General features: G+C 41.5%; 2 protein-coding genes across 3 annotated transcripts in view; both read right to left on the bottom strand.

Moving 5' to 3' along the window:
- LOC139415944 (neuritin-like) overlaps positions 1-14,628 on the bottom strand; it is a 49,495-nt gene extending 34,867 nt beyond the window's left edge. Inside the window, exon 1 of the mRNA XM_071164138.1 lies at positions 14,480-14,628. Coding sequence (XP_071020239.1) covers positions 14,480-14,534 — 55 coding nt within the window. The 5' untranslated portion in view covers positions 14,535-14,628. The remainder of the gene's footprint in view (positions 1-14,479) is intronic.
- A 370-nt stretch (positions 14,629-14,998) lies between these two features.
- The window catches only part of LOC139399940 (enhancer of mRNA-decapping protein 4-like), a 33,674-nt gene continuing 26,808 nt past the window's right edge, over positions 14,999-21,864 (bottom strand). For both annotated transcript variants that reach the window (XM_071145125.1, XM_071145108.1), the window contains exon 29: positions 14,999-18,430. In XM_071145125.1, coding sequence (XP_071001226.1) covers positions 18,247-18,430 — 184 coding nt within the window. In that variant the 3' untranslated portion in view covers positions 14,999-18,246. The remainder of the gene's footprint in view (positions 18,431-21,864) is intronic.

Genomic DNA, 21,864 nt, shown 5'->3' with positions numbered 1-21,864 from the left:
TAAAATCTGCCCTAACCAGAAACCGTGGATGGATGGCGGCATTCATGCAAAACTGAAAGAGCGGGCCCCAATGCTGACCCTCAACACTGGGGCCCCACAAGGGTATGTGCTCAGCCCCCTCCTGTACTCCCTGTTCACCCACAACTGCATGGCAATGCACGCCTCCAACTCAATCATCAAGTTTGCAGATGACAACAGTAGTGGGCTTGATCACCAACAACGACGAGACAGCTTACAGGGAGGAGGTGAGGGCACTCGGAGTGTGGTGTCAGGAAAATAACCTTACACTCAACGTCAACAAAACAAAGGAGATAATCGTGGACTTCAGGAAACAGCAGAGGGAGCACCCCCCTATCCACATCAACGGGACAGTAGTGGAGAGGGTAGTAAGTTTTAGGTTCCTCGGCGTACACATCACAGACAAACTGAAGTGGTCCACCCACACAGACAGCGTGGTGAAGAAGGCGCAGCAGCGCCTCTTCAACCTCAGGAGGCTGAAGAAATTCGGCTTGTCACCAAAAGCACTTACAAACTTTGACAGAAGCACAATCGAGAGCATCCTGTCGGGCTGTATCACCGCCTGGTACGGCAACTGCTCCGCCCACAACCGTAAGGCTCTCCAGAGGGTAGTGAGGTCTGCACAACGCATCACCGGGTGCAAACTACCTGCCCTCCAGGACACCTACACCACCCGATGTCACAGGAAGGCCATAAAGATCATCAAGGACAACAACCATCCGAGCCACTGCCTGTTCACCCCGCTATCATCCAGAAGGTGAGGTCAGTACAGGTGCATCAAAGCAGGGACCGAGAGACTGAAAAACAGCTTCTCTCTCAAGGCCATCAGACTGTTAAACAGCCACCACTAACATTGAGTGGCTGCTGCCAACATACTGACCAGCTTCAGCCACTTTAATAATGGAAAAATTGATGTACAAAATGTATCACTAGCCACTTTAAAACAATGCCACTTAATATAATGTTTACATACCCTACATTACTCATCTCACATGTATATACTGTATTCAATACCATCTACTGCATCTTGCCTATACTGTTCTGTACCATCACGCGTTCATATATTTTTATGTACATATTCTTCATCCCTTTACACTTGTGTGTGTATAAGGTAGTTGTTGTGAAATTGTTAGGTTAGATTACACGTTGGTTATTACTGCATTGTCGGAACTAGAAGCACAAGCATTTCGCTACACTCGCATTAACATCTGCTAACCATGTGTATGTGACAAATAAAATGTGATTTGATTTGAGAGAGAGATTTTTCTTTACATCAGACACAAACATACACATACGAACAACACCTTACAGACTCACACAAACAATTACTACATCTCATCTGCTCAGAACCCCATGCTCACACCCCCATCCTTAGTGTCTTCATTATTGTTTGCCACATGGTCTTAAAAATGTATTTTTCTCAGTCACCCATTCTATTTCAATATTTCATTTTTCCATTGTGTTAATGATGGATGATTGATTTAAGTTTTTAGTGTACGTTTTTGAAGATGAGTCCATCGTCCAGTCCATTGGGTATCTCACTACACCCCCATATGCCATATCTTGAAGTATGCAGACAGAGTGATTAAAAGTATGTTTACATTGTAATACTTCTGACATCCAACTTTTAAGCTCCGCCCATAACTTTTGAACTTCATAGCATTCCTAGAAAGCATGGATTATTGAGTCATTGTTAGTTTTACACTTAAGACATGACTCTGCCGTGCTGTACAATTTGTGAATTTTGGCTCTTGCAAAATAAATTCTATACGTTAGTTTATACTGGATTGAGCGTACATTTTTGTTAACTGTATTTTTGTTAGTTATGCTCTAACATTCCCTCCATCTTGTGCCAACATCAGTCTTGGTTCCAATAGTTTATATTAGTTTCTAAGAGATAGTCATTTGGATAGGCCCTCTGCAAGGTTTTGCATAGCCTACCTATCATATGAACATCCTTTTCTGACTCAAATAAGATTCCCTCTGACATCGTTGCGCTGACATCCAAATGATTTCAAATCAAAATGTTGTGATATGTATCTTTCAAGTTGCATGTATTTCAAAATATCTACATTGGTCAGTCCAAAATTGCTTTTTAATGATGTCATTGAAATAAATGTATTTCCTATTACCAAGTCATTTACGCTTTCTCTGCAGACCAATGAATTCTGAAAAGCAACTAAGGTTAAAACCACCCTCAGAATTAGGAAGATGTAGAACTTTGCTTTTAAAGTATATTATGACCAACAATGAGAACGTTTATTCTACCTGTAAGATTTATGGGAAGATTGTTCCATTTAATTAGATATCCTTTCGTATTGTTGAGTAATGGAATAAAGTTATCTTTATTTATTTGTTGTTTCTTGTCACTTATTAGTATTTCATATTTTTGTGGTCTACTTAAAGGATTGCTGTAGATCGTGAGTTAATCTTTTTTTTCCTATTGCCATTATTTCATTTTTTACAATCTGCTGATGTGCTCAAACATCTTTAATTGGTTGAGAACCATATGCTTTTTTTCCCATCATGGAGCTTGTGCACATTCCATGAGATAAGTAGGATTTTGTTGGTCTTTACTTGTATAGAAACAAATTTAACCTTATCTGTTCTGAGACATGCCATATGACGGCAGTGGGAATTCCATAGAATGGGAAAATCATAGTATACATAAACTCAGCAAAAAAAGGAACGTCCCTTTTTCAGTACCCTGTTTATTATTTTATTTTAAATCCCAGCCCCCGTCCCCGCAGGAGGCCTTTTGCCTTTTGCTAGGCCGTCATTGTAAATAAGAATTTGTTCTGAACTGACTTGCCTAGTTAAATAAAGGTTAAATAAAACATTTAATAAAAGTCCCCATGAGTGACAGAACACTGAGCCAATCACGGCCCCACCTGACCTGAATGATGGGTCGCCACTGATCATTTGCAAACAAAGAATGTGTTTTGTTAGTCCGCCAGGTCAGAGGCAGTACGGATGACCAGGGATGTTCTCTTGATAAGTGCGTGAATTAGACTATTTTCCTGTTCTGCTAAGCATTCAATACTTTCGGTAATCAGGGAAAATATATGGAGTAAAAATTACATAATTTTCTTTAGGAACGTAGTGAAATGCCTCCCGAGTGGCGCAGTGTTCTAAGGTACTGAATCACAGTTGCTAGCTGTGCCACTAGAGATCCTGGTTCGCGTCCAGGCTCTGTCGCAGGTGACTGGGAGACCCATGAGGCAGCGCACAGTTGGCCCAGCGTTGTCCAAGTTAGGGGAGGATTTGGTCGGCAGGGATGTCCTTGTCCCATCGCGCTCTAGCGACTCTTATGGCTGGCCGGGTGCATGCACGCTGACATGGTGTTTCCTCTGACACATTGGTGTGGCTGGCTTCCGGGTTAAGCGGGCATTGTGTCAAGAAGCAGTGCAGCTTGGTTGGGTTGTGTATCGGAAGACGCATAGCTCTCGACCTTCGCCTCTCCCGAGTCCGTACAGGAGTTGCAGCGATGAGACAAGACTGTAACTACCAATTGAATGCCACGAAATTGGGGAGACAAAGAGGTTAAAATAAAAATAATTAATATTAAAAGTAATGTAGTGACTATAAAAGTTGTCAAAAATACAAATAGTAAAGTACAGATACCCCCGAAAACTATTTAAGTAGTACTTTCAAGTATTTTCAAGTATGTTGTACTTTACAACAGGTGCAACTATTTTCACATTGTAAAAAACACTGAACATATGTGATAATATAGCACTTCTGATATCATAATGTGCTTTGAGAGACTAGTCAAGGATCATATCACCTCCACCCTACCTGACACCCTAGACCCACTCCAATTTGCTTACCACCCCAAGAGGTCCACAGACGACGCAATCGCCATCACACTGCACACTGCCCTATCCCATCTGGGCAAGAGGTATACCTATGTAAGAATGCTAATCATTGACTACAGCTCAACATTTAACACCATAGTACTGTCCAAACTCGTCATTAAGCTCGAGACCCTGGGTCTCGACCCCGCCCTGTGCAACTGGGTCATGGACTTTCTGACGAGCCGCCCCCAGGTGGTGAGGGTAGGAAACAACAGGTACAAATCTGTCGTTCTGCCCCTGAACAGGCAGTTAAGCCACTGTTCCTAGGCCGTCATTGAAAATAAGAATTTGTTCTTAACTGACTTGCCTAGTTAAATAAAGGTAAAATAAAATAAAATAAAAATGCATAACACTGGGGCCCCACAACGGTGCGTTCTCATCCCTGTCCTGTACTCCCTGTTCACCCATGACTGTGTGACTATGCACGCCTCCAACTCAATCATCAAGTTTGCAGACGACACCACAGTGGTAGGCTTGATTACCAACAATGATGACAGTGAGGAGGAAGGAGGTGAGGGTCCTCGGAGTGTGGTGTCAGGTGTCAGGAAAATTAACTCACTCAACGTCAACAAAACAAAAGAGATGATCGTGGACTTCAGGAAACAGCAGAGGGAGCAACCCCCATCCACATCGACGGGACAGCAGTGGAGGTGGAAAGTTTTAAGTTCATCGGCGTACACATCAAATCAAATCAAATCAAATTTTATTTGTCACATACACATGGTTAGCAGATGTTAATGCGAGTGTAGCGAAATGCTTGTGAAACTGAAATGGTCCACCCACACAGACAGTGTGGTGAAGAAGGCGCAACAGCGCCTCGTCAACCTCAGGAGGCTGAAGAAATCACCGCCTGGTACGGCAACTGCTCCACCCACAACCGCAAGGCTCTCCAGAGGGTAGTGCGTTCTGTACAACGCATCACCACACTGTCTGTGTGGGTGGACCATTTCAGTTTGTGATGTGTACACAGAGGAACTTACAAATTTCCACCTTCTCCACTGTTGTCCCGTCAATGTGGATGGGGGGATGCTCCCTCTGCTGTTTCCTGAAGTCCAAGATCATCTCCTTTCTTATGTGAAAAAATGGCGCCGGAAGAAATGGCAGCAGCTTTACGGGCGCCCAACCAATTGTGCAATTATGTGTTTTTTCTCGCGTTATTTGTACATAATGTTTCTGCAACCGTATCTTTTGGCAAAAAAATAGTTTCTGGATATCAGGACAGTGATCACTCACCACGGATTAGACACAGATTTTTTCTTCAAAAAACAAGACGCACAAGACATTCTCCAAACACCCAGCAGGGCCGACCTCCCATTATTTGCAAGAGGAAGCGAAGCAGGTACAAAGAGTCTGTGCATATTTGTCCAAACACAGCCAGCAAGGAAGCTCTAGACTCGCCTCAGGCCACACTACTTGCCTATTTGCTATACTTTTCGTGGCTGTTTATTTACCACCACAGACAGATGCTGGCACTAAGACCGCACTCAGTCAGCTGTATAAGGAAATAAGCAACCAGGAAACCACTCACCCAGAGTTCCTAGTGCATGCATATTGACATGTTAAATGTGCAACCAGCTGGTGTTACAGGAAAAGTTTGATGGGGCTGTAAGCACGAAATGTCCACATCAACAACAAACTAGGAAGTCTGAAGAGGGCACGACAAAGCCTAGATTTTGCTCGCCTGAAGTATATTGTGATAAATTGCAGGCCACACTACTTGGCCTAGAGAGTTAACATAGAGTGGCTGCTGCCAACATACAGACTATACTTTTAAAATTAATAAATGGATTTAATAAATGTATCGTGGCTGTTTATTTACCACCACAGACAGATGCTGGCACTAAGACCGCACTCAGTCAGCTGTATAAGGAAATAAGCAACCAGGAAACCACTCACCCAGAGGCGGCGTTCCTTTGGATACAAAAAGATTTCCCAAGGGAGCACGGAGATAATATTGAAATGGAAGGAGTATCTTTAATGCAGGGAAACATATCAGTTCTACCAAATTTCCATCGACATGTTAAATGTGCAACCACAAGCCACCTGGGAGACACACCAAACATGTGGAAGAAGGTGCTCTGGTCAGATGAAACCAAAATTGAACTTTTTGGCAACAATGCAAAACGTTATGTTTGGCGTAAAAGCAACACAGCTCATCACCCTGAACACACCATCCCCACTGTCAAACATGGTGGTGGCAGCATCATGGTTTGGGCCTGCTTTTCTTCAGCAGGGACAGGGAAGATGGTTAAAATTGATGGGAAGATGGAAAAAACAGGACCACTCTGGAAGAAAACCTGATGGAGTCTGCAAAAGACCTGAGACTGGGACAGAGATTTGTCTTCCAACAAGACAATGATCCAAAACATAAAGCAAAATCTACAATGGAATGGTTCAAAAATAAACATATCCAGGTGTTATATCCAATAAATGTCGTTCCACTTCATGATTGTGTCCCACTTGTTGTTGATTCTTCACAAAAAAATACAGTTTTATATCTTTATGTTTGAAGCCTGAAATGTGGCAAAAGGTCGCAAAGTTCAAGGGGGCCGAATACTTTCACAAGGCACTGTATATATATGTACATATTCTTATTCATCCCTTTACATTTGTGTGTGTAACAAGCATTTCGCTACACTCACATTAACTTCTGCTAACCATGTGTATGTGACCAATCAAATTTGATTTGAACATTTGAAACATCTTTATCCTTTTGTAACCTTTATGAGTATAATGTTTACTGTACATGTTTTTTTTAATGCTTTTTCTTTCTACTCACTTTTTTTAATTTTTTGTTTGTTTATTTCACTTGCATTGGCAATGTAAAATAGATTTCCAAAGCCAATAAAGCCCCTTTGAATGGAATTGAATTGAGAGAGAGAGAGTGAGTGATTGATAGAGAGAGAAATGCCCCAAACAGGTAGGATCATCTTTCAGAAGTGGCACTGTAGTATGGGGATGATTATTCCCAGTGTTTTCCCTGGCTGTTTCTTCTTCTCACACCACTCCCTGACAAAAGTCAAATGGAAGACCAGGCTGTGAATTCATAGTTTCATCCCTATGGAGAAAACATGGCTTAAAATAAAGACTTTCAAGCTATCTCTGTTTATCTGGCGATCTTGTGTGTTGTTGAAGGGGTGGTATACAACCAAGACAGAATTAGTGGTATAATTCGATTTAATCTATTATATTATCAATTTCAACCCCATGTAACTGCTTTATACTTTAACCTAAGATCTACTGACAGGCCATTATTTATATTAAATACATTTCATCAACCAAATGTATTTCATTGTTTAATAACATCATGCTGAGATATAACCAGGAATCACCATTGACTAACATAAAAAAAGATGGAGAAATCTTAAAACTGCTTAAAACATTCAGGACTCTGTCGCACGCGCAGCCCTTGGGAAGCAACCTTACGAAACAAGAAAACCCAATATTTTTAAGTCTCTCTGAAAGATCATGCTAATTTTGTGTTTTCGGTCCGTTCTTTAAAATCAAAAAATGATTGGCTACATTTTTTATTTTTACTTGATTGTAGAAAAAGTCCAACTGCAGAGGATACAAATGTCCTTCTCCAAATATACACTGAGTATACCAAACATTTGGAACACTTTCCTAATATTGAGTTTCCCCCCCACTTTTGCCCTCAGAACAGTCTCAATTTGTTGGGACATGGATTCGACAAGGTGTTCTACAGGGATGCTGATCTACGTTGACTCCAATGCTTCACACAGTTGTGTCAAGTTGGCTGTATGTCCTTTGGGTGGTGGACCATTCTTGGTACACACAGGAAACTGTTGAGCGTGAAAAACCCATCAGCGTTGCAATTCTTGACCCAATCTAGTACGCCTGGCACCAACTTCCATACCGTGTTCAAAGGCACTTAAATCTTGTGTCTTGCCCATTCACCAAACATTGCATTACACAGTAAGAACCTCATACTAATGGTCAAGCATGGTGGTGGTAGTGTGATGGTTTTGGGATCCTTTGCTGCCTCAGCACTTGGCGACTTGCCTTAACAGAAGGAACCATGAATTCTGCACTGTATCAAATAATTCAAAAGGAGAATGTCAGGCCATCCGTCTGTGAGCTGAAGCTGAAGTGCAGCTGGGTCATGCAGCAAGACAATGATCCAAAACACACAATGAGATCTACATGAAAATGGCTAAAAAACAACAAATTTGAATTTTGGAATGGCATAGTCCAGACCTAATCCCAATTGAGATGTTGTGGCAGGACTTGAAACGATCAAATCATGCTTGAAAACCCACAAATGTCGCTGAGTTAAAGCATTTCTGCATGGAAGAGTTGGTGAAAATTCCTCCACAGCGACGTGAGAGACTGATCAACAACTACAGGAATCGATTAGTTGGGGTCATTGCAACTAAATGTGGCACAAACAGTTATTGAATGTAAGAGGGCAATTACTTTTTCACATGGGGCATTGGGTGTTGCATAACTTTGTTTATGAAATACATTTTTAAAACTATGTAATAGTTGTGTTATTTGTTCACTCATGTTCCCTTTATCTAATATTAGGTTTTGGTTGAAGATCTGATAACATTCACTATCAAAAATAAGGGGGCAAATACTTTTTCACAGCATTGTAAGTTGCTCTTATACCTATGCATAATAACAGTTCCTATTCTACTTTTGTAATTACAAATCCACTCTCAACTCCATTGTTTTGCAATTCAAATGCAATCACTAAAGTACTGTAACAGCATGTTAATAGAGTGTTATTACTAGTGTAATTACATCGTTACTTACTACACAGTAAAGGATTACCTATAATAATTTTGGAAACACTGAGGGGAAACAAGAACATGAATGGATGGATACACAGAAAGAAAACACCCATGAAGCAAAGGCTGCAGGCATATAGCTTTGATCAGCATGGCTACAGAGATGGTTACAGACAGTTACACATCCTCAGTGAGTACACTGTCAGCATTCCCTGTTTCCCATATTATTGAAACTGACACAATGGGATCAAAATACATGAAAATGAAGGGGCCAGAGAGATTCTCTCTGAATAAGAGTAATGAGTTGAGCCAACAAGGAGTTAGCCAGCCATCCGTTAGCTTTACATTATTTAACTTAAAGCTTATTAAGAGAATTCCCAATCGAGCTTGAATTAAAGACGAATGTTGAAAAACAGTTTACTTAGCGACTGTTATGTAAAGCAATAAAGAAGTGAGTGAGAGAACACTCAGATCTATTATGCATTTATTGAACTTCACCCCAATGCGCTAGCATGTCTAGTGCTCTATGACAGACAGGTCGGGCTGGATCGAGTCCTTCATGCACATAGAGTGGAAATGAATTGACTTCCTGGAAGTAGTTAAGCACATGTTGACAGAATGGAAGTTCTGACACACAGAAAAGTGCTGGGTGAGATAGTGACAGAAAACTCTGACACTATGGTAAGTCTCTCTCTTTCTCATAAATTAGCTTTCTGTGCACATTGATCCCTCTACCCATCATCCCCTCTGATGGTGAGTAAGTGAGAGGCTCATTGTAGTGGACACACGCGCACTGACCCACTCTGGGAGTTAATTTGTTTTTATTGACTAGATAGAACACCTGCGTTTCCAGCTGTAACTTATCATGGTTAGCACAGGCTTCCAGGGAGCTGAGGCTCCATGCTTACAGCCACTCATCAACAGATGGGAACAGGGAGACTTTACATCACTGTCCAACCCTAGTGTCCCCCAAAAACACTCTCTCTGACCTTTGCTGAGCCTTTTGGTACACAAGGTTAGATCAGGTGAGTGAGTAGTGAGTACTCAGTAGTTGGTGCATTTCCATACAGGATTTATCTGTGTTTTACCCAAAAGGCTCAGACTTTTCTGTTTACATCTACGCGGGCCGGTATTCGTGTCTCACTGGGCCATGGCTCCGGCAGACCTGCTCTCACTTGGGGCCAATGCCAGGCCACTGGTACTTTTAGATTTTAATTTACATAACAATGACTAACTGGGAACTTTAAGACCTTCTCACAAAGCAACTGTTTATGCAGAGGTTATGAATTCTGCGCTCCACAGTCCTCACTGTCAGTCCTAGCTATGGAAACACAATATCCCTAGTTTTACATAAAGGTGTATACACTAATGTAACACTGGTGTTACAGTCGCAAAGGAGCTAGGTGTGATCTACTGAAGTTGACAGCTATATTCATATTTTTCTCTCCTTCACATCTTTGAAGCAAGAGAGCAAATCAGGGTTTTGATTTAATTTTTTCTTTGATTCTCTTTTCATTTCACTCAAAGAGAACTGAGAATTTCCAATCAATATGCCTCACTGTGAGTTTCTACTATAAGCCCCACAGCAGGCAAACACGTCACACCAAAAGGACACAACGATCCTCTCACTGCAGGGCAGTGTTACCTCCGCTCTTACTCATTTCCCCCCTACAACAGACAAGATGAATGAGAACACTCATAGTAGCAGTGCGTGGGTAAAATCACTGCTGAAGCCAGAAAAAAAGCCTATTACAACTTATATGTTGTGATAATTGCGTTGTTTGCTCTATAACCTGTTAGCTCATATGCCTTGCGACCGTGATATATAGGCCTAAAGGTCGAGACAATAAGACACAGTGGCAGAATAAATTCAACCACACCTTTGTTTCATCACAAAACCGGAGAGCAACTTCTGTCCAGTGAAGGCGACAAAGCATATTGCAAACAGTTACATGACCTACAGCATGGTCAAGCAAGTTAATGTTTCCGAATTTTCAGACCACTAAACTACTATTGATTTAGAACCACGGAGAGTTACCGCAAGTCGCAAAGAAAACTGCCTCCACTACTCCAGCACCATTTCAACATCATCAAATCACCTATGCTTAGTCTAATACAGTGACAACTAAAAGATACCAAAAACAATTTAGTCCAATGTAAGCTAAATATTACGTGGCTGTCCATGGTTCTGATTTCTGTGTGTGTGTGTGTGTGTGTGCACGTTCGTGCAAGTAGGAAAAACATGTTGACTCACCCTACAGTACTTCTAGAGGAACGCCAATGCCATCCTTCTCTCCTTCATGTTGATTAAACGGTCTGTCACTCTGTCATTCAGTACATGCTTTGATTTTTTGTTGTCCTAGGCTACCTGGTTAAAATGCTTGCTCGCTCGCCTAACTTCCTTTCATGGGCAACGTTAGTTAACATTAGTCTTCTACGGCTAGCTACATATTGAACTTCCACCCTCTCCGGCCAGGGGCACAATGTATGAATTAATGGTTGGATCAGAATCACTGTTATAATCATTGGCCAGTACGGAGAATTAAGTAAAACCACAAGGCCAAATCCCTATCTCCATCCATGGATAATTTAATAAAGCGCCACTGGAGGACAACAACACAATTCAAGTTGTTTCTGTCAATGACGTATATTCTCAATGCGATTTGATGAGTGACGCCAAATCCAAACTGACTTCCCTTCATACTTTTTGGGGGTGTGCCAGGACCATTCGCAGTTGACATCACTCAGTTTAGCGCAACGCTAATTGGCTATAATTTTAAACTTTATTTTTATCAAGGGAGGCCAAATGCTCACCGGCGGCAACAATGTCATACTCTTTTGGACCAGACAGCATCTGATAGATGGCCTACATATACAGAGGGGCACTGTTTCGCCTGCTCGAACACTTTCTCCGGTGAGATACATTCAGCCTCTTGCGAATTGAAGGACAATTATGAAACACAGAGAAGAAAGATAAAATAATGAATGTGTTTTTCTTTTTTTCTTAGTCAATATTTTTGGGGAAGCCTGGCTTCATGAATACACGTCACTGAACATTCATGTTCTGATCGAACGACCAATGTTTACCACTGCCAGTTCTTACTTACAGTACTCCTTATGACTTAGTTACAGTTCATGAAGTGCAAGTTAGTGTACATGCATAGTAAAGATGATATTAATAGGCTTGCTTTGCTGGGAATGATTATCACTATGACTCATGATCTGTTGCAAATATTTAACATATTCCATACATCAGTGAGAGCGATTTGTAATATTCCTGGAATTCCCGTGGGAGCTATGTCTCAAGGTGCCATTGCAGGGTACAGTCACCGGGAACAACGTGTCTTGCATTGATCCCAGACCAGCGGTAGAAAAAGTACCCAATTTTCATACTTGAGTAAAGATAAAGACACCTTAATATAAAATGACTCAAGTAAAAGTCATCCAGTAAAATACTACTTGAGTAAAAGTATTTGGTTTTAAATATACTTAAGTATCAAAAGTAAATGTAATTGCTAAAAATATACTTAAGTATCAACATGTAAAAGTATGAATCATTTCAAATTCATTAATAAACCAGGTGGCAGCATTTTTTTAAATATATATTTTTTAATTTACGGATAGCCAGGGGCAAACTCCAACACTCAGACGACATAATTTACAAACAAAGCATGTGTGTTTAGTGAGTTCGCCAGATCAGAGGCAGTAGGGATGACTAGGCATTTCTCTTGATACGTGCATGAATTGGACCATATTCCTGTCCTGCTAAGCTTTTAAAATGTAACGAGTACTTCTGGGTGTCAGGGAAAACGCATGGAGTAAAACGTTTTTTAAAAATCATTAGGAATGTAGTGAAGTAAAAGTAGTCAGACATATAAATATTAAAGTACAGATACCCCAAAAAACTACTTTCAAGTATTTTTACCCCCCCCCCCCCCCCCATCCCAAGTGGGCAACCATAGAATCTGCTGTCTACACCACAGAACAAAGCACCATGGACATAAGCTGCACTGACCTTGGGGTGATGGGGGCCAATGAAGTTATGTTCTTCCTCAATAGCCCTTTAGGAACACAACCACACACAAACTGACACCACTGAATCACACACAACTCAGCAGTGCTAGAGGACACAAGTTCCTGTAACTCAGAACAGAAGTATGTCGATCTATCCAGAAATATTCATTCTCAGCCTGGACTAAGCGTGAAGAGTCGAGGTGTGTCACGCTCAGCTACCGTTTCATTTCACAGTGTTTGTTTAGGGACTCCACACCATGCTAAGTTCCTGCTGGAGAGAGGATGCGGGGAGTGGGTGAGGGTAATTATTTAATTATTGGGGCAGGGCTGTTGTGAAGATGTGTGTGGAGAGCTCAGAGGGACGTTGTCTGATGAATCATATGGTGGAGAAATTCAGGTGGAGAAATTAAATTCCTCCCCATGCCTCCCTGTATGCTCCTTAAAGTGTAAACTCTACAGCAACCAAACCAGAAGCTTAATTTGCAAACAAAGGATTCAGGAGAGGCGCTTTATACTGCCTCACTTAATTGTGAAATTGTGGGATAAAGTGGATGCAATTCTCCTGGAGAGCCTGAACCTGATTTAATGAGGAATTAATGTCTGCTCCATATGCCTGTGTACTGCAGTGAACTACCTTTAGAACACTTTCAAACCACAGAGGCATAACTTCTGGAGAGGGGGGGGGGGGGGGGGGGGGGGGGGTAGAGAGAGAGATAGAAGTGAGGAGAAAAAGAGAGTGAGAAATAAACATATTGGTATGGGATGCTGCTTCCAAAGCTTGTGGTGTATGTGCATAAATTAAATTGCATTTTTCTTTTTACACATAATTTTGATGCGAAAATAACAGTTAGAGTTGAGGGATTGCTCTGATCCGCACTGACAGAAAGGAGTATCTAATGCTTGTGCGCATCCGGAGGCTCAGATGTTTAGATGAGATACTGGGCTACTCTCTGGAGAGTCTACCAGGGTAAAGCAGATGAGATTCATTCATGATTTATTTCCATCGGCATGTTTTCCATATTATATTCCCCAATGAATAGTAGGCTATTACATCAGCACCCCCCTTAGAAGAGGGAATCAAGGTGGCTGTTTCAATTGTCCTGATAAAGCATACAACTATTACAGAATACAGATAAGCCAATATAATGCATAGGCTATTATGAGAACTAGACAAAGCACTTTGTTCATCTAGAATGTTGCATTCATTCTCACACCACACACATTGACGCGTCGACTGCGCGTGACGATCTAGTGTAGTAGGCTAGGCTACCCGGTACCCAATAACAAAGTGCATGTGAATTCAAATGTATTAGAATAGATGACCATAGAGTACACTATAGGGTAACTAGCCTCCCGGGGTAACTGCCCCATCCCCCATAGTTTGTTTGCCTTAGCATGACTATCATCCTCATACCACATTCTGACTAAACGTTGCATTTTTAGTGTCAGCAACTGGACATTGTTCTTAGGGGGCTAGTTACCCTAATATGGACAAGTGAGAGTAAAACACAAAACAATTGTTTACTTGAAATTAAAGTCAGTTGCCACATATCTTTACAATCATTTAATTTATTTTAATCCGTAATCTATTTTCCCCACGTCAGAAAATGTATTTTCCATTCAAACATTTAATATATTCTAACTCAATTATTTCGTCCCTCGGCACCGAGCAAATTTGGAATTGGAACCTTTTGCGGTGTCCACTTTCGCGCGACTCGTTCCCCCATAATTACGAGACGCGTTTGATAAACGCCACTTGTGAACCCCCAACATAGTACTAACAAATTAAACACTTATTTATATGGAAAATGTACATTTCTAAAAGTAAACACTTACTCAGATGGAGAGCAACAGGCAAGAAAAGACACGCGTAATTCACGAGCGATACCATTCTGCTCAGGCAGCTCAACTCGGGAAAAAAAGACCACGTCCAAATGTTACAATCCGTTTGCTGAGCAAAGCTACTTTGCTACCTGCAACGGTAGTACTACATAGGTGATACAGTATCTCGCATCTTGCGCAAGAGAAGAGCGCCTACTCACTCCTATGTGCATCTAGTGCGCGTGAGGGAGGGCGCATTTGTGTGACCAGGGCACTCAATCTCATCTCTATGTATCAGTAGATGGATATCGGTATATACTGCATAAGTGTAATTTTACTCTCAAACCTCCAATAAACCCATGCTTGTCCTCATGAAAACAAACATTCGTATGTCAAAAACTTACCATCTTTGTTTTTCGTGCGAGTTTACGCAACTGATTCAAATGCGGGCTATTTATTATCTTGACAAAATGTACAAACTTCACTGTGGTGTCAAATAGGAGACATGTGAAATAAAAAAAACACTGAAATCCATTGAAGTAATTGATTTTTTTATTCCAAAATGTCGAGGGTAAAATATACAACACAATCCAAGCACAGGGAACAAAACACGATGGAAATAACAAAACGATCCACATTGGTCCGGATAATACAGGATAATATTCTTTGTAAACTAGGATTTTTTTTTTACACTGTATAGCGTTTATGTGCAAGCTTCCTATCAAAATACAGGTCTGTGATTCTTGCGGCTTAACCCTGATCAATATGAAACATAAAAGTAAAACTACCTAAGAGCATGGAAACCATCCGGCTTTTACACTTCAGGTCACAATTGCTATTCCAAATGAACATTTGTTTAAGTTAATCGAGCACTCAGTGAAAAAGGCTCCGTTCCCAGAAATCCAGATATGTAACATTCAGTACAATAAAGGATGGATAGTCCACCTACCTGACCATGGACAGATTCGTCCTCTAACTCTCAACCTTCTGCAGAAAAATATAAACGAGATTCATGTCTGCTTTATGGCTTTGTAAAACAGATGGCTTATAACCTTGAAGACAGTGGTTTGCCTTTTTAATGCATGATCCCTCCAGAGCAGGGATTGGCAACTGTCGGCCCGCAGTCCTCCCCTTCGAAGGGCCGCGAATTAACCGCCCCCCCCCCCCCCCCCCCCCCAGTTGGGGTCTCAATTTACTGTTGCATGTTAGAATAGTAGACTAAAGGTGCAGTTTCGAAATGTGGTTGTGCATCAGCAGTTTTACTGTTGTCCGTCACTGATAGTAAGTCAATTTGCTCATGTCAGCAAACACAAATAATTCAGATTGCCAGGTTAGTTTAGTGACCAAGTATCTAAACAAATAATATTCGAATTACCTTCAGGGGTTCCCATTGATATGGTTCGTCTCACTGAGACACCATTTTAAAAATAGCAAAGATCTTCTCCACCCCATGTCGAAATGTGTAGAATTGCACAAAATTAAACTAAAAAGAAAAAAACATGTTTATCTGCTGTCAAGAGGGACTAAGACGTTTCGCTTGCAATGTGTGTGGGGTATGGATGTGGGTACACATCCACACGCCCCAATGGATTGTGTATGTGTGCCATTCAGAGGTTGAATGGGCAAGACAAAAGATGTAAGTGCCTTTGAAAGGGGTATGGTAGTAGTTGCCAGACATCAATTTGTGTCAAGAACTGGAACACTGCTGGGGTTTTTCATGCTCAACAATGGTCCACCACCCAAAGGACATCCAGCCAACTTGACAACTGTGGGAAGGATTGGAGTCAACATGGGCCAGCATCCCTGTGGAATGCGTTCGACACCTTGTAGAGTCCATGCCCCGACATATTCAGGCTGAGGAGAGGGAGTGCAACGTATTAGGAAGGTGTTCTTAATGTTTTGTACGCTCAGTGTAGTGTTCACTGATGAAACTCAGTACTTGAAGCAAAGAAAAACAAGTCAGGAATCACCTTTTAACAAGTCATGATAAATAAATTTAACTGCCAAAAGGTGACCATCACTACAGTCAAACTAAAACATTCTGGCCTAGTTACATAAGCATGTTGTTTCAGGACTAACGTGCAGTGTATGGAATGGCAAGAAACACTGCCAAGCTTAGCTCACACTGCCCTATGACACCATATTCTGTTTTAGGTTTGAGGAATTTTAAAACAGATGACATCAGAACCACCATAAATAATAACTGTACATGCAATTAGATGGCAAGACATCAATAGCAGAGATTGACATTTTGGTATACACTAGACAAGTTTAGAATAGGTTTAAATGTATCCTATCGCTCATACAGTAAAGTGGAATCACATACCCAAGCAAATTTAGATTAGACTTATTCTAGCAAGCCCCTATTGTCAAATAATGTTTGTATACCTAACGCACAGATTCTCTCGCTGTGCCATTTGAGCCCTTGTTTGCAAAGGAAGACATTGATGAGAGGTACGAAAAAGCCCAGTCACCAACTTTTAGTCAGGCAAATAGTTGGTTTACAAATGGCACAACAGACTAAAGGTGGTGGATGGCAAATTCCCATGCGTGAAGTACAATAAGGCACTTTATAGAAAGGTTTTGTAGCACAAAGGGTTTGAGATGGAAAACCTACAAAGTCTTATTCACTTGAATCTGTGTAACTTGAATGGTTACAATTAACTGACCACAGTGGCAGAGCAGGCATTGTGCAATTGACGTTCATAATGCAACCCAACATTGGAGTGTCAAAGGTCTGTACCAGGCCCCACCCCCCCAGTTTTGCTTTACTTTTGCACTAGACTTTGTAATATATAGAAACCACACATTTTCACAAAGGGATGTCCTCTAGAGACCAGGATAAGTACATCAGGTTTACACACATTACTTGGGTATCCAAAAGCAAGCGAGACATAAATCAGTAACAATATGTTAGAAGCATTTACTATGGATGATAATTACTTCAAATAAGTCTGAGGAAGTATATAAGTCATACAAATGTTAAGGACTGTTGAGAGATATATTTTTTAAAAAAAGGGGGCACAAAAGAAAAAAGATTTCAGGGGCATGAGTGAATTTCACAGAGGTTCCATCAACAACAAAAAAAAGTTGCCCATGACCCTATAAAACTCTACAAGGACAGCCATTTCAGTTTCTCAGACTCCATAAGCATACTCCTGTCCTCTTTACATAGTAATATGGTCAGTCTAATATATAGGAAAGAGCAGAGAAAGGCTTTATTACAATACTAACAGTGCAGATTCAAAGCCTACTGTAGAAGTCCCTCAAAGCAAAATACCATTCTGAACTAAAGTCAGAACTTTGGATTTAACAGAATGGTTGAACATACAGAAAACATAATAGAACATAAAGGGCCCATCCATCTGTTTAAACAGTCTACATTTAGGATTGTTTTTGTCCCTCTAACGCTTGCTGCTATGACAGGGAAATGGACTGAAATAAGAAAATGGCAAGGTTCATAGATCTTATGATGAACCGGGGGTTTCAAACTGAGAAAAATCCTTTAATCTACAAGTCCAAAAAGGGAAAAACCAGTCAGTTCTTGCCATTTTTACCACTTAAAAAATAAGGATTACAAAAAATAAATTCAATTGCGATGTATAATGCATCAGAGAGAGCTGTGGGTACAGGAAGTTTAGAGCAATTACACAACATGCTCACATCTCTAACTAAATGCCACTCCCCTCAGTACCTCAATGAAACTCACTGCACCTTATTCTAACTGTATTGGAGCAGAGCAGGAAGAGAAGGGGCTCCATCGATGGGCACCAAGTACAGAACTAGTGATTGACCAGGCCCTGAAGCATCATCACCAGACGCCGGGCTCTCTTGCTAAGAGGACTGTGTGGGTCCTGCTGCAGGAACTGGAACAGTTTCTGTCGGACCTGGGACAGCACAGTACTCATGTGGTCTCTCGTCACCGGATCACCATGGTCCAGGTTCATCACAGCATCCTCCAAGTAACTGATACAGACAGAGAAGTTTACCGTGGGCTTTCAAAATACTCAAATAGTACCATTTAAGCCAATAGTGTTATTGGCTCGTGTGTACCGACAAAGCCACCTTTATTTCCTTGCAGCCGAAGGCAAAGATTTGAATGGCTTGATTAAAACAGAGTAAATGCTGTCTTGTGACTGATCACCCAGCAGCACTGTCCCGTTATCCAATCCAGATGGCTCAACCCAAATGAATCCCATCAGATTGTTTTAATTTTATATCTGTAGACCCAATCGAATGCATTTAAAACCTCTAAACACAGTTAACTCAATGGTAATCTTGGGGTTTAAGAACCATTAATCTCCATACACTCAAAGTGCCCAATTACTCTATAATTTCAGCTAAACCCATCCCTTCCCCCCAACCCATCCCCCCACATAGCCCCATCAGGTCTCTTCTCTACTAAACCTGATATGCCTTTAAAAGCCCTTGCACGCAAAGTACATTTTTGGGGGGGGGACGATAACGATGAAATGTGCATGATAAAAGATATGAAATATTCAGGAGCAGCACATCTCTTCTGTGATATATCTTACACACCTGGTTTAAAACAGTTGCACTGTAACAGCCAATCAATACCATGCATGAAGGCATTGGACTGTATGCAAACACCCTTTAGGTGTACAGCCACACCCCACACACAGATTCATTCCCACAGATGGCGTAGATCTCAACAGCTGGCCAGTATCAGGCTGATAGTTTTTAGGGTGCAATTCAAACTGGATTGAGACTGGTCATTTGAGCTTTTAAAGAGCATTATAAAGGGACTTGGCACGTCATTGTCTGGACATTATTCCCATATTCATAGGCCCATCCTGTTCCCATAACACACATTTGTTAAGTGGGCCAGAAGGGTGAAAAGCATTACAGCTGCAGTTTGATACAGCTCAACAAGGAGCGAATGTGACTAAGGGAACCCTCCCTCACACAGGGAACCCTCCCCCACACAGGGAACTAAGGGAACCCTCCCCCACACAGGGAACTAAGGGAACCCTCCCCCACACAGGGAACTAAGGGAACCCTCCCCCACACAGGGAACTAAGGGAACCCTCCCCCACACAGGGAACTAAGGGAACCCTCCCCCACACAGGGAACCCTCCCCCACACAGGGAACTAAGGGAACCCTCCCCCGAATGTTGATCTGCCGTTCATCTGCAGTTTGTTCGGCGGGGCGTTTTAGGGTCAACCTGACGTCTGACTGCTGACATTTTCTCTTGATTCAACATGTCGAATCAGATTGCAAATGACATCCGGCGCTCTAAATCAGAGGTGCTAAGTACTCTCAGCCGGCAAACGCTACGGGTGTGTCTGAGCCTTAAAGTGGCAACATGTAACATTTTGGGAGACCCAGCCAAATTCAGACGTGAGTTATATCATTCTACTTGAAAGTAAGTCTAAGAAGCAGTAGGTCTGTTCTATGAGCTCAACTTAAATTTTGTTTTAGAGTCTTTTACAGTGCATTCGGAAAGTATTCAGACCCCTTAACTTTTCCCAAATTTTGTGACCTACAGCCTTATTCTAAAATTGACTAAATAAATGTTTATCGTCATCCACACACAATGATAAAGCGAAAACAGGATTAGACATTTTTACAAGTGTATTAAAAATTAAGAGAAATTTCTTATTTACAACTATTCAGACCCTTTGCTATGAGACACGAAATTGAGCTCCGGTGCATCCTGTTTCCATTGATCATCCTTAAGCTGTTTATACAACTTGGGAGTCCACCCGTGGTAAATTCAATTGATTGGACATGATTTTGCAAGGCACACACCTGTCGACATAAGGTCCCACAGTTGACAGTGCATGTCAGAGCAAAAACAAAGCCACAAGGTCAAAGGAATTGTCCTTAGAGCTCCGAGACAAGATTGTGTCGAAGCACAGATCTGGGCATGGGTAGCAAAAATTGTCTGCAATATTTAAGGTTCCCAAAAACACAGTGGCCTCCATTCTTAAATGGAAGAAGTTTGAACCACCAAGACTCATCCTAGAGCTGGCTGCCTGCCAAACTGAGAAATCGAGGGATAAGAGCCTTGGTCAGGGAAGTCACTGACAGAGTTCCTCTGTGGAGATGAGAACCTTCCAGAAGGACAACCATCCCTGCAGCACTCTAACAATCAGGTCTTTATGGTAGAGTGACCAGACGGAAGACACTCCTCAGTAAAAGGCACATGACAGCCCAATTGGAGTTTGCCAAAAGGCACCTAAAGGACTCTTAGACAATGAGAAACAAGATTCTCTGGACTGACCAAGATTTAATTATTTTGCCTGAATGCCAAGTGGCACATCTGGAGGAAACCTGGCACCATCTCTAGAGTGAAGTATGGTGGTGGCAGCATCATGCTGTGGGGATGTTTTTCAGTAGCAGGGACTGGGAGACTAGTCAGGATCGAGGCAAAGATGAATGTAGCAAAGTACAGAGAGATCCTTGATGAAAACCTGCTCCAGAGACCTCAGGACCTGACTGGGGTGAATGGTCACCTTCCATCAGGACAACAACCCTAAGCACACGGCCAAGACAATGCAGGGGTGGCTTTGGGACAAATCTCTGAATGTCCTTGAGTGGCCCAGCCAGAGCCCAGACTTGAACCCAGTCTAACATCTCTGGAAAGACCTGAAAATAGCTGTACAGGAACACTCCCCATCCAACCTGACAGCGCTTGAGAGGATGTGCATAGAATGGGAGAAACTCCAAATATAGGCGTGCCAAGATTGTAGCGACATACTCGAGGCTGTAATTGATGTCAAACGTGCTTCAACAAAGTAATGAGTAAAGGGTCTGAATACTCAGGTGAAATTTTTATATAAATTAGCACAACAAAAAAATCTTGCTTTATCATTATGGGGTAGTGTGTAGAGATTGAGGGGAAAAAACCATTTTAGAATAAGGTTGTAACGTAACAAAATGTGGAAAATGATGCCTGAATACTTTCGAATGCACTGTATTTTAGATTTTTTGCACCAGCCGAAACAATATTTTTGGTTATGGAAAATATATATTCAACAGCTATTTAGATGGTACAATGATTCTCTACACTATCTTATTTTGTCACAAACTGAAATTAAGCTAACTATTACAGTTTTAGCAACCAGGAAATTGCGTTGCGATTTCAGCATAGCACAACTTTAAAGGGTAACTGCCACTTTTCAACCTCATACCCTCATTGACCTCATTATCTACAGCACCTAACCATTGTCTACATATGGGGAAAATAGGTGCATTTCTATGTTGTACAGGTTGATAAATTAGTTTCTTAGTTTTAATCCCAACCTGTGATGTCATACAGAAGCATTTTTAGGACCTTCTCTACACTGGTTTGGTGCAGGAGATAATGAAAATGAGGTTGAAAAGTGTTCCTTATGGGAGGCTCGTAAGAGCACAAACCTGATTAAGATCAAAC

This window comes from Oncorhynchus clarkii, chromosome 1, assembly GCF_045791955.1.
Source record: "Oncorhynchus clarkii lewisi isolate Uvic-CL-2024 chromosome 1, UVic_Ocla_1.0, whole genome shotgun sequence".
In the NCBI taxonomy this organism is placed as follows: Eukaryota; Metazoa; Chordata; class Actinopteri; order Salmoniformes; family Salmonidae; genus Oncorhynchus; species Oncorhynchus clarkii.
This window is presented reverse-complemented; position numbering and strand designations above follow the sequence as displayed.